Below are 13,862 nucleotides of genomic sequence, written 5' to 3' on the forward strand. Positions count from 1 at the left end.
TGCCTAAAATTTTTAGAAGTACAGAGAAGTTTTATTTATCATATTACATTTCTGTAAATTTCTCTTGTAAAATGAGCAGTTCAGGTTACAGGTTCCTAGATGAGATGAATGGGTTTCGTTGGTTTTTTTTCTTTTTTTTTTTTATTATTACTGGATACATTATTTTAAGAATCTAAGGCCATATTTTGTAAAAGTTTACACCTTGCCAGAAGCCACATGTTGTAACATTTTCATTACAACCGTACAGTAAGAGTTCGATGGTCACCATCCCAAACATCTGCTGAGGATGCTTTTATTGTAATTCAACTCCACGGCAATACTGTAAAACCTCTTTCTACATAGAAAGCCAAAGTAACGATTACAGTCACTTTAGCCTGACGTCAGTGTGGGCTCCCACTGAACAAGGCTGGTTCCATCTGCCCCTTCTTGTTCTTCTCAAGATCCAGGTCTGGAATTGGCACAGCCAGCCACTAAACTGATGGGAAAACTGATCCAACTGCAAGCTAATTCTTGGGGGGAATGATAGAAAGCCAGCTAAATCAGCTTTCTGCTCAACTGGATGCATGTTTGTATCAGTATAAAGGAAGCAACAGGAAAATAAACCAAGGAGAAATAGTTCCACTGTTTTTTTTTTTCACGACTCTGAACAGATATAACAATAGCAAACTTCATTAAAAACTACTGGCCTGTTCTCAGAGGTTTTCCACCCCCCTAGTCTTGCCTGTGTTACTAGCTTCAAAGATCTGCCAGTTCAGCTGCTCAGAGGACCACTCCCTAATTTGCATTATTCCCAGCAATCTGGATTAGTTTTAAGAGTTTAAAGAGTTTCCAAGCAGATCAGCTGATGGATCTCAGTCAGCAGCAGACTTTGGAAGGAGGATGGTAACAAGCAGCTGGGATGAGGTTCTTCATTTTCTCATCAACACACACAGATCTGGAAGACAAACTGTCCAACAGCCTAAAGCGTAAGTATATAAAAGTCTGAGTCTTCCCTGATGCTCTTACTGATTCTATTGATTGAAAAAGTCAGGCACTGACTTAATACTAGCTTAAAAAAAAAAAAAAAGCATGTAAGTGGAAAAGCATGCAGGAATCAGTACACCAACTCAATGGTGTTCAGCAGACACTATCAACATAACTGGCAGTATCTTTGTACTTCCAGCTGCTAGAAATATCAATCTGGAAGCATACCCCTAATCTGAAAGTTAATTACCAGAAAGCTTCTGAGAGAACCAATCACCTTATATTGCACGTGGGACTCTTCTCACGTTGTAACAGTTTAATCTAAACTGCTACAACGAACCCTTTTATTTCACCCATGCCCCATTCTTACTGACCTGAAGCAGGACATGCCGGCATCCCTAAAGACAGACGGAAAGGTAGGACGAGTACGATTTATGCTACACATTAAGTAATCCGTTGTCAAGTACTTTATTAAAGTTGTTCCAGACACGGTATTAATACTTCTAGAACCAAATATTTCAAGTTATAATTATTCTAATTGACCAATGCCGGTACCCACAACATCCTAACAAGCAGACGAGACTAGAGGCAAAAACGACCAGAGGGAAAACTCTGGGAGTGACCTCGAAATCCTCCCGTCCATAACGACGCGGACCCTCGGACCCGGCCCTCCGCTCCCGCTCCCACTCTCCCCTGCCCTCCCCCCGCATCTACACCCCACCTCAGCCGCCCACAGCCCCCTCCCCTGTTATCCCTACGCCCCCACCTCAGCCGCCCGCAGACCCCCGCTAGCGCTGCACTCCCACCTCAGCCGCCCTAAGGTGCTTACGGGAGCGGGAGAGCAGCCCCCCCCCCTCAACAACCCGGGCAGAGGGGCGCTCCGCACACCCGACTCAACGGCACTAACCGACCCGGGGAGGGGGTGAAGGACCGCCAGGTCCCACCGCGCACCTGCGGTGCTGCGCATGCGCAGAAGCCGTACGCAAGGCGGGCAGCGGCTCGGGCCTCCCCCCTCACAGCGAAGAGGGAAGGGGGGCGCCGGGGTCGCTGCTGCTGCTGTTGCTGCCGCCGCCGCCATCATCCTCCTCCTCTCAGCGAAGGCGGAGCGGCGGCCGAGCCAGGCCTTCGGCGCCTCTCAGCCGCGTTGCCACAGCGCTCCCGTGCCGCGGGTGGGAGCCGTGAGTTGCCCCGCGGCCATAAAGCCCGTGGGTTTACCTGAGGCCAGGGCCGGTGCGCGCGCGTGCGGCCTGCCGGCCGTTGCCGGCCGCAGCGGTGATCTCCGCGACCCTCTCTCCCCCCCCCCCACCCGACAGCCTCAGAGGTTTATTTCCCTGTTTTCAAGCTCTTCCCAACCTTGAGATGTTTCCCAAAGCTGAGGGGTGCCCAGTGTGGGGCTGGGCAGGGCTGCACGCCGTGCGTGGTGCGGGCAGCTGTGTGTGCAGGTGTGTAGGTGTGAGTGGTGGGTACGCACCTGTGCTGGGCCGGATCCATTTTGCTCCCTTTGCTAACGGGGGTCTGCAGCTCATGGGAGTCCCCCAGTTCCAGAGCGTCTCAGCAGACCGCTGGGAGAGCCATCAGGCTGTGTCTGGGGCTCAGGACCCCATTACTGGTGCTGGAGCCGAGGCGGAACCGCCAGCTCAGGAGCAGGAATGGGAGAGCGGCTGGTGGGAGGCGAATGTCCAGAGGAGAAGGGAAGCAGGCAGTGGGCTGCAAAGGCATTTGGGGTGGTTAAAACACATCTTCCTACGACTGCTGTTGTAGCTACCACACAACAATCCCACTCACCACCACCCACCCTCTAATTCTCCCATTTATAGGGCTGTTAGTTTAGACTAAACTTGTAGCATTTTCAATATCCTTCACACCAAACACAGGCATCTTTAAAGGTAAGAGTGCATTAGCCGGGAATGCCTGCCATTGAGAGATGGAAGTCTTTGTAGCCAGGTGTAGGCGACCACACACGTTCCGTTGCTGCTTCCAGACTCTAAGTGTCCTGTGCAACCAGAATTTGTGATTTCTCGCAAGCATTAATTGATTACAGCAAGTTCTTGCTCTACTTGAATTACTTCTTAAGCCACTCTTCATTTTGATAAAATGCTTACACTTAATTTCTAGACATTTTTTAAAGTAAGTAGACTCAGAAATACTGGCTATACTGCGAGAAGACAAAGTAAATTAAGAAGGAATTGTGTATGCTGTGTAATTAGAACGACAGCTATCCCTTTAGTAACTAGAAATGCTCTCAGGGGTGACTGGATTACTTTAAAACACCAGCAGTAAATAGAACACTCTTTTTCCAAGACCTTTTTGCCAGGAACACCTCATATCTCTATTCAACCCTCTTCTTACTTAAATAACCACACAAGTATATCATGCCTGGAGGAAAACTTAGTGCATGTTGGGATTTGCATGTATTTCATGGGAAAAAAAGTAGTGGAAAAGGGAGGAGAGTGAATGAGAAGTAGGTGCATTTGCCTTCAGGACAAAGTTTCTCATTTTTCTCTTTGATTATGCAATCTAAGCTCTTCTCTTTTGCATCTTTAAAAACAGTGCTTTGTCACTGATTCCACTGTCTCTTCAGCAAAATTCTTGTTTGCATCAGGATGGATTTCACGGGAAGGCAATAAAGCAACAATTCTTTACTTTTTAAGACACACAGAGCCCCAAACAGAACCCGCTCCTGCCCAAATACCCCCAACCTAGATACCCATATTTACTAAATTGTATAGAATCCTGAATTCTATATAACTAGGGCCGTTGAGCACAAGTGCCGTCTGTACATCAGTCAGACAAAGGTATTTTATTCCTCTGAAAGCTCAGACTCAGGTCTTAACACAGGCATAGGTGTGGAGAGAAGGGAAGAGGAGCTCACACGTGCAGTCAATTTATTTTTTACCCACCCACAACACAGCCAGCATAACAGATTGAGAGCCATTCTTTTTTATCCCCCTCTCCTTGGCCCAGCAAGGAACTAGGGTTAGAGCTTCCCCACCCTTTCCATTAATAAGCTGATTTGATTTTTTTTTTAATTGTAAAACACCCCTCTATTCCAATGTCATCCCCTCGATGACACTCCTGTGCCCGACTTGCACGCAGATATCACATACACACCAGAGCAGGTCTGTTCTGTGCGTGAGAAAGGACAGTCACTCTTGAGAAGACACTGCGCACAACCTTGCTTTCCCTCTTCCCAAAAGTGATGAAACGTAGACCTGCTTCATTCTCTTATCATTTGAGCATCTTACCCTTTGGTTTCTGCATGTTGCTGCATATAACACACTGAGCGTGTGAATTCAAACCTTTGAATTGAATTTATGGTGAAATGAACACACACTAACACTTTCCCCTATACAAATAACAGGAGGTTATTTGGTTCTGCTTATAAGGTTGTAAGGTTCTGCTAGAAAAAAGCATCTGGAAGCAATAATCACCAATATTTAGTTAACAGCACCGCATCCACCACCACTTACCATATAGTTTGGTACAGCAGGCTAAGCACGTATTCTCCCACATAGTTTTTAGATACACTTCTAGTATATTTTGTTGCCTCTCAGGTCCCTCTTCCCCCCAGTTTTGAATCCGTGTCTTGACATTGACTAGACGTGAGAGGTACAAGTCTCAGAAACGCTCGTGTTCCTGGGAGCTCTCTGAAAAGGGCCAGCTGTGTCGGGAAGAGATACTGAAACAAGCGCATGGCGTGAGGGGAAGGCTGGCAGAATTTAGCTGGGATCTGCTCTTATTAACAGCACCCAGTGCATCAATCCCTACGCGAGTTGTTCTGGCAAACGAGCCAGAGCATGTGCCGTCTCCTTCCTTGAGCTATCGTCACGGCAAGAACCTCAGACTCATGTGGGTAGGAGAAGGGTGGAAATCTGTAGAAAATAGCATCATTATTTTCTCCTAATTTTAACTCCTCATTCTGCCGTTACTACATTTTTTATTTTTTTTTTTTAGCCTTTTAAATTTTGCTACACTTATGGGACACTTTAAGACTTTTTAGAATCAAAATCTGTAAGTAAAGAGAAAAATACAGGAAAGCACTCAACTGACAGCAAAAAGACATTGGAACTTAAAAACTTCGCTTTAGATGAAATAAATCCCCAAACTGAAGTATTGTTTATTGCTCTACAGCCATTGCACCTAATAAGCAGCTTTTCAAAAGCATTAGCAATTAACCAGGCACTGTAACTGGTCAAAACAGCGCATGGATAAGGCAGAAAGAGAACAGCATTGCATGACAAGGGCTGATGAAATCCTCACTCCAGGGGTGAGACCGAAGTCTCCTGGACAAATCTCGCCCTCTCTGCCCCTTCCAGCTGTTGGGAATTTACATTTAGCACCAGTGAGCTTGGACTCTCTAGAAAAGTGATCCAACGTGCCAGCCGTTGTTAGCTGTACTGCAGGGGCTCGGTGTGCTGAACCCCAGTCTGAACTCAGCTGGCAGCAGTACACACGCAGAACAGCGCTTCAGTGCCCAGGAGGGAAAATAAATCCAGAACAGCTTTCTCAAAGCATTTTAGGGCAAGAAACATATTTTTCAACCATGGTTACGCTGTACAGTGAAGTACCTGTGGCTTTCTACAGTGTTCCAACATCTTTAATCAAGAAAATTTAATGGCTTCTTGCCATATACATCGCAAATATCACAGTAGCATCTCAGTACTGAAGAAAATCACTCTGAGATGAGTTGATGACAAACACGATGGAAACACTTTTTTTTTTCCTTTCTCCTGTTGCCAACATGAAACTTTGGATTTGCTACAGGGCAAAAGCCTTTACGTGAAACCAAACCTTGGTAACTGATCTCACAGATGCAAGTCACTTAGCAGCACAGTCCATCTCCAAAATGACAAGCAGAGCTTTGCTGTGCATCCTGGTGTGGATCAGCATCCTCCTCCTCCAATATGTTTCCTTCTCACCAGATGAGGCCAACACACAACCACCAAGAAAGGGCATGCCAAAAATACAAAGGGTTAAAGATTTTACAACAGGTATGCCTATATCAATAATAAGTGTAAGGCCAAAAGTAATTAGAAGGAGTGACATTATTATTACTTTAAATAGCACCAAGGAAATCTCATTACCAAACAAGAATTCACAAAGCAATACTACCAAAGCTATTTACCCTATCCATTTTCATGTAGCACCTGTAGTTTTTATATGGTTGTCATCTGGATGTATGGTATTTCTTCCATTCCTAGCTTTCAAGATGAGAAATTGAGGCATCTCTATGCGTGCAGAACACTAGTAAATCACACTGACAAACTGACAAAAAAATCAGTTCTAGAAATAAATTCAGCTGTTACCTGGCTGTTAACTTCAAACAATTTCTGGAACAATAAAAAGGTACAGAAGCATATCTGGTTACATAGAAGACTGACTGGCAAGTTTCTGCAAAAATCCTTTTTATACTGGCAGATCTCAAAAGAGGAGTTTAATTTTAGAGAGCGTAATCGCACTTGATACAGTAGGTTTTCCTGAGAGAACTCACCACAGACCATAGCCAAGAAAGATTCAATTTCCTCTGCTTTCTGTTATTACCCAGTAACCAGCTATAGAATAAGTATTTTAGAACGCTACCCTGTGTTTCTGTATATTGCAGGATGTACAAAGTTCTATGAGACAATGGTTAAGCTTATTGCTTTTGAAGCAAGTCTATGTGATTTGAAGAAAAAAATGTTTGATGCGTTAATTAAGGACCAGAAAAGAATAACACTGGTAGAGAAAGGGTTCTGTACCTTGATGCTCCTTTACTTAGAGCCCATGTGCCACAGACAGCATTCAATTAAATAATAGTCTTAGCAATAAACAATGACAATACACAGAACACTACACAACATCACTCCTTTGGCTCAAAGTAATTCCAGTTTGTTACTGAACAGTTGTTAACGCAAAATCTCCAACACGTGGCTGAAATCAATAGCCTTCACATCCTGTAGCTGGAAAGGCTAGTAACAAATTGGCAAAGGAAATTTAGATTGCACATCCCTTACGTAGTTTTATTTCTTGTGCAGTCTGAAACAGCATCAGTATAACTTTGGTATTCGTCTGAAAAAGGCGTAGTTGGGAGGGCAGCTGTCAGTCAGTAGTTCTCCAAGGTAAGCTCTGTCTGAAAAGGCATCCATTTCCAACTTCTACAAACAGAGTAATTTGTTTGAAACAAAACCAAAATAATTTGTTTTGAAATGTTTCATGTTGCAGCACACCCAAGATATAGTTGTGTTCTCATAGGGTTGTTAATAACAGCAGTAATAACAAAATCATGCTGAGAGATGATGAGGTACCATAGCAATGGTTGCAGGGAAAGTCAAGATAATTTCTAAAAGGAGTGCTCTGGGAATATTAGCTTTTCGAGAACTTTCTATTGCTGGCCTAGTCAAAGCCCTTCCAGTGGTTATATTTTTCCGTCCTGAAGCAGAATATTACTTAAGATAATTTTTACAGTAAGAACAATCACCCGCTGGAACAACCTCCCCAGGGACATGGTAGAGTCCTTGTCACTGGAGGTTTTAAAGATGCACTAGGACAGAGTGCTAGATAATCTCATCTAGGCTCCCTTTCCCAAAAAAAGGCCAGACCAGATGATTTTTCAAGGTCCCTTCCAACCTGCGCTGTTCTACAATTCTATGATTTTGGGGATACTGAGAGATTGAAGAGAGACATTTATTTTCTATGTGTCCACCAACACGCAAGCATTTATTGTGTGATCATTCCTTTTTAAATCAGCTAGAATCAATCATTGCCTTTACCAATTAGGCACCAAACATGGTTGGGGAGAAGGGGGTGGACACATCTTCTAAGTACATAAACAACATATTTCATAAATAAAACTTAGCTTCCTCTTGACCAGAGGGTTTGGTGTGAAGGGGAAGCAGTTGTGGACAGGACAGCTGAGGAGAAACTTAACTGGCAGTGGTGAAATAATCCAGGTGATAGAGGGGCATAAAACTGTACTTCTCAGGATATTGGGAGGATCATAAAATTACAGGATCTCATGGTACTATGTGAAAAGCATCTCAGGAAGACAGAAGGGGCTAGGGAATGAAAAATTCTCTTTCTCACACCAGTAAAAGATATTTTCCTCTTTCTGATATGTATCCTTCTCCCATCAAATATAGGTCCCTCCCATGCAGACATTTTATAGGCTTGTTGGCATTTACAGAAAAGTGGTTCTGCTCCTCTGACACACAAAATCTGTCACCAAACTCCATTCCTATACATGTCCTGTTGCAACAGAGGCTCGCATATTCAGAGCCTCGCATAGTGAGCCTCTGGACACTGCTATGGCACCAAGAAAACTATTGGAGGTTAACTTTAATATCCAGACATTTATACTTTGGAAGAATTTGTTGTAGAGATTATAAGGCATCCTTTAGGGGGTCAAGTAGCCCATCTTAATACAGACTTTCAAAGCTGAAGTCATTCCTACTCATATTTTTGCTAATACATAGAACATTTTCATAAATATGATAGGCACAGACAGGATTTTTACAACCATTAATCTATATTCACTGTCAAACACAACAGCTGCTTTATCCTCAGCAAAAATCTTTAGCGCGGTTCTGTGGCTCAGTCTGCTGCCCCAAAGGACCTTGTTCTGTAGCCACAGCTGGAAGGACAGATTTGCCTTTCAGGATTCCATGCAGCAACATTTTTTTTTTTTTTTTTTTAGTTTATTCCTTTTTGATAGCTGCTTTTTCTCTGTGGGAAAGCTACTGTCTTCTTGACATGCTAAAGTCCAGACTGCACATCAATGTATGGAGAATGGAATGAAAGTGTAGTGTCAGCAATGATGTATTTGACCCAACCCACTATTTATATCCCCAACAGTCATGCAAACCTTGCCCATTATACACTAGGGCATACTGCCTCCACGTGGTAGAATATGCTTCAGACATTCTTTTTTCTTGCATTTCACACACATCTTGTGTGTGGCTATGAATTTTGGAAATAGTTTTGAAAACAGAAGAAATAGAACCCATATGTTACTCCTGTGAGAAAGGGCAATATGGGAATGAAAAAACTTAATGAATTATATTGATAACAGTTTTTCACATAAATACTCACCAGGAACACACAGTAAAGTACAAAGGCCATATATATATATATGTGTATATATATATAAAAAGAATGCTTTCTCAAATGTTTATTACACAATGAAAGAAGACTAATTGAAAAAAATTCACATCCTGAACTTGATCAAAGGGGACTGATTGCTCTTCAGACCTATTAGCTAAAAGCAAGATTGAAAGAGCAGTTTTGAAAAATTACATAAAACTGTATCACATTCTTTTTTTCAGTTCGTAACTGTTTTGATTCAAACTTGACTAGAAGACCATAAAAGTTGCTTGAGCATTAGACCAGCTATCTGATTCAAGTAGCACTAACACTGTGTTATGGGTACAGGGTTTTTCCCATGACTAAAATGGAAATACTCTGTGAAATTGGTATATTTTCTTCCACACCAGACTCATCCCCACCCCAAAGCCCCAACCTCCACCTACTTTATCAATGTTGTTAGATACAAGACCTAAAGAAGATAAAAACCAAGACAATTATTGTTTTGCCCATTTGTGTCTTTACACTTCAGTCTTTACCAGCTGACTACAATTGCATTCCACCTCACTGTGAACAAGGTCTTCATATGTAATTCCCAGACTGGAAAGAGGTGACATGGTATGGCTGAAAAGGGTTTTGTAAATCACCAGTGTCATAATATTTAGGATTTCCCTGCTTTAAGATATATTATGATGCTCCTGTCAAATCTCAATCTTACTGCATGAAATACACAGTGCAAGGGGGTGCTAAATTTTATGGTGAGACTTCTTTCCTATTTCTTTTTTTTTTAAGACGGTGCAAGGTCTAGAGACAGCATGAGAATCTCAAGATTAGAGTGTTGCAGGGTACTATGCCAAACTGAGCTTACATTTCATTGTATAAGCATTTTCCTATCTCTGTTTGGTATCCAGCAAACAATCCTATTAGAAATTTTCCAAATGTCTCTGTGGTTTTATCTCTAAGTACTGTCCGTTTCAAAACTTTTGAAAGTATAAATTAGTAGCTATACATCTGTTGTTGTTGCTCTGTTTGAACCTGTTGCTGTCCTGACTGCTGTTGCGTTGGCTGTGCCTGGGGCTGCAAGACATCAGTCTGAGGCACTGACCTCCATGTCAGAGGATGCTGTTCTGTTATCTGGTTCCCTAGAGGAGCAATGGAGTTCACCAAGGTGGTCAGGTTTATAAAATGGGCCACAGACTGAGGATTGGCTGCCTCTGGCTGCGGTTGGATCTGTATGTCACTTTGGCGGTTGTGCAGCATGGCGGAACCACTGACGGTGTCAAATGTCACGGTGAGAATTGAGTTGTCCAGCTGTAACTGGCGTTCAGGTGTAGTCAGATGGCCCACAGCCACTGGCTGGAGGTGTGTGAATTGGGTTCCAGCTGCCGTCGTAATGGGAGTAACAGTGATATTTGTCAGCCCGACAGAACTGGAAGGGGCTGTGACATTTGGGTCGCCCAGGGTCACCACCACCTGAGGAAAAACAGAAAGGTAACTTCAACCTTGTATCTTGCAGCTGACTACCAAATACCAAGCATCAAGAAAGATCACCTGAGTGCTGATGGGTTCACATGTTGCTACTGCCAGCAAGAGAAGTCATACACGCAGAGGAGAACACAGAAAGCTTGGAATATAACAACTTCCACATATAGAAATAAGAAGGTAATGGGAGGAAGGCATATGCAAAAAAAGAAGCCAAATTAACTTTCACACTTTTTGTCATTGCTTCAGCCAGATAGTGGTATCTGGCAAACAAGGAGATGGTAACACCAAAGGAAATGAAAAAAAACAAAAACAAAAACAAATCATGAGGAGCTTACTGGTCCAACTCTTTCTTTTTTTAAAGTCTCTATTCATCTTTGTGTTATGACAATTTATCATATTAGCTTTAAATGGTCTGACCGCTCTTTTGTGTTTGCTATTAGGAAAAAAAGAATTGTTACCCTCTAAGCAATGCCTGCTACCCATCACCCGGCTGCTGGAGCTCACCTGCTGGATGCTCTGTACAGCTGAATTAGTCTCATCTCCAACATTCCCTGTGAATTCACCTTCCTTCTCTGTGTATTCACTGAAGGCAGGGTCCTCAGGCACTTGAGCTTCTTCCTCCTCACCTGACTTTTGTTTTCGTTTCTGGCCACGTTTAAGAGCTTTCATGTGCTGTTTCCCTTCTGGTAATTCTCCCTGTTCCAAGGCTAATTCCGGCTGGAGCAACACATTTCCAAACAAAATATCAAGTAATTTTGCTTAGTGAAGTTCCAAGTAAGAGACTGTCACCTGAAGTTGGTTTACTGTCGATTCTCAAGTGAAGAAACAAACTTTAGCAAAAAACTGATTTCAGGGAATGAGACCTCACCCTGTAACTACCTCCATTTTACCAGCACCCATAGAATTATAGAATGGTTAGACTTGGAAGGGACCTTAAAGATCATCTAGTTCCAACCCCCCTGCCATGGGCAGACACACCTTCCACTAGACCAGGTTGCCCAAAGCCCCATCCAGCCTGGCCTTGAACACTTCCAGGGATGGGGCATCCACAGCCTCTCTGGGGAACCCATTCCAGTGTCTCACCACCCTCACAGTAAAGAATTTCTTCCTAATATCCAAGCTAAATCTTCTCTCTTTCAGTTTAAAACCATCCATGCTCATTCTACCACTACACTCCCTGATAAAAGAGTCCCTCTCCATCTTTCTTGTAGGCCCCTTTTAAGTACTGGAAGGCTGCTATAATGTTTCCCTGGAGTCTACTCTTCTCCAGGCTGAACAAGGTGCTCCAGCCCTCTGATCATCTTTGTGTCACTCCTCTGGACCCACTCCAACAGGTCCATGTCCTTCTTATGTTGGGGGCTCCAGAGCTGGACACAGCACTCCAGGTGGGGTCTCATGAGAATGGAGCAGAGGGGCAGAATCAGCTCCCTCAATGTGCTGGCCACGCTTCTTTTGATGCAGCCCAGGATGCAGGTGGCTTTCTTGGCTGCAAGCACACACTGCCAGCTCATGTTGAGCTTCTCATCAACCAACACCCCCAAGTCCTTCTCCTCAGGGCTGCTCTCAATCCATTCTCTGCCCAGCCTGTATTTGTGCATGGGATTGGCCCGGCCCACATGCAGGACCTTGCACCTGGCCTTGTTGCACTTCATGAGGTTGGCATGGGCCCACATCTCCAGCCTGTCCAGGTCCCTCTGGATGTCATTCCACCCCTCCAGCATGTTGAACCACTCCACACAGTTTGGAGTCATTGACAAACTTGCTGAGGGTGCACTCAATCCCACTGTCCATGTCACCAACAAAGATGTAAAACAGTGCCAGTCCCAGTACTGACGTCTGAGGAACACAACTCATCACTGGTCGCCACTTGGATATCGAGCCGTTGACCGCAACTTTTTGAGTGTGGCCACCCAGTCAATTCATTAGCCACTGAGTGGTCCACTGGTCAAATCCAATTAGAACTCTCCAATTTAGAGACAAGGATGTCATGTGAGACAGTGTCAGATGCTTTGCACAAGTCCAGGTAGATGACAGTTGTTGCTCTCCCTTTATCCACCAATGCTCTTATGCCATCGTAGAAGGCCACCAAATTTGTCAGGCACAATTTGCCCTTAGTGAAGCCATGTCGGCTGTCACAGATCATCTCCTTATCTTCCATGTGCCTTAGCACAGTTTCCAGGAGGATCTGCTCCGTGATCTTGCTGGGCACAGAGGTGAGACTGACTGGCCTGTAGTTCCCTGGATCTTCCTTTTTTCCCCTTTTAAAAATGGGGGTTATTTTCCTTTTCCAGTCAGTGGGAACTTCACTGGACTGCCACAACTTCTCAATGATGGGTAGTGGCTTAGCAACTTCATTCACCAGTTCCATCAGGACCCACAGATGAATCTCATCAGGTCCCATGGATTTGTGCACCTTCGGGTTCCTCAGATGGTCTTGAACCCGGTCTTCTCCTACAGTGGGCAGTTCCTCATTCTCCCAGTCCCTGCCTTTGCCTTCTGTGACTTGGGCAGTGTTGCTAGGCCACTTGCTGGTGAAGACTGAGGCAAAAAAAGTCACTGAGTACCTCAGCCTTCCTATCCCAGGTAAACAGGTCTCCCGTTTCCTTTCGGAGAGGACCCATGTTTTTCCTAGTCTTCCTTTTATCACTGACATACCTATAGAAGCTTTTCTTGTTGCCCTTGACGTTCCTGGCCAGATTTAATTCTATCAGGGCTTTAGCTTTCCTAACCTGATCCCTGGATGCTCAGACAATATCTCTGTATTCCTCCCAGGCTACCTGCCCTTGCTTCCACCTTCTGTAGGCTTCCTTTTTGAGTTTCAAGTTTCTTCAGGAGCTCCATGTTCATCCATGCAGACCTCCTGGCATTTTTGCCCGACTTTCTCTTTGTTAGGGTGCATCGCTCCTGAGCTTGGAGGAGGCGATCCTTGAATATTAACCAGCTTTCTTGGGCCCCTCTTCCCTCCAGGGCTTTATCCCATGGTACTCTGCCAACGAGATCCCTGAAGAGGCCAAAGCCTGCTCTCCTAAAGTCTGGGGTAGCGAGCTTACTCTGCACCCTTCTCGCTGCCCTAGGCATCTTCAACTCCATCATTTCATGGTCACTGCAGCCAAGGCTGCCCCTGAGCTTCACATTCCCCACCAGTCCCTCCTTGCTGGTAAGAACAAGGTCCAGCATAGCAACTCTCCTCGTTGGCTCCTCTGTCACTTGGACAAGGAAGTTATCATCAACGCATTCCAGGAACCTCCTAGATTGCTTATGCCCTGCTGTGTTGTCCCTCCAACAGATATCAGGGTGGCTGAAGTCCCCCACAAGGACCAGGACTTGTGAGCATGAGGCTGTTCCTGTCTGTCTAC

General features: G+C 44.4%; 1 protein-coding gene across 1 annotated transcript in view; it reads right to left on the reverse strand.

Annotated features, from left to right (window-relative positions):
• Nucleotides 1-9,481: 9,481 nt before the first annotated feature.
• Nucleotides 9,482-13,862, reverse strand: part of PRDM15 (PR/SET domain 15) — a 37,174-nt gene continuing 32,793 nt past the window's right edge. The window contains exons 21-22 of the mRNA XM_082491890.1: nt 11,011-11,223; nt 9,482-10,494 (exon numbers count right to left, since the gene is read on the reverse strand). Coding sequence (XP_082348016.1) covers nt 10,018-10,494; nt 11,011-11,223 — 690 coding nt within the window. The 3' untranslated portion in view covers nt 9,482-10,017. The remainder of the gene's footprint in view (nt 10,495-11,010; nt 11,224-13,862) is intronic.

The sequence above is a fragment of the Vanellus vanellus genome, assembly GCF_965231255.1.
Source record: "Vanellus vanellus genome assembly, chromosome: 1".
Lineage (NCBI taxonomy): Eukaryota > Metazoa > Chordata > Aves > Charadriiformes > Charadriidae > Vanellus > Vanellus vanellus.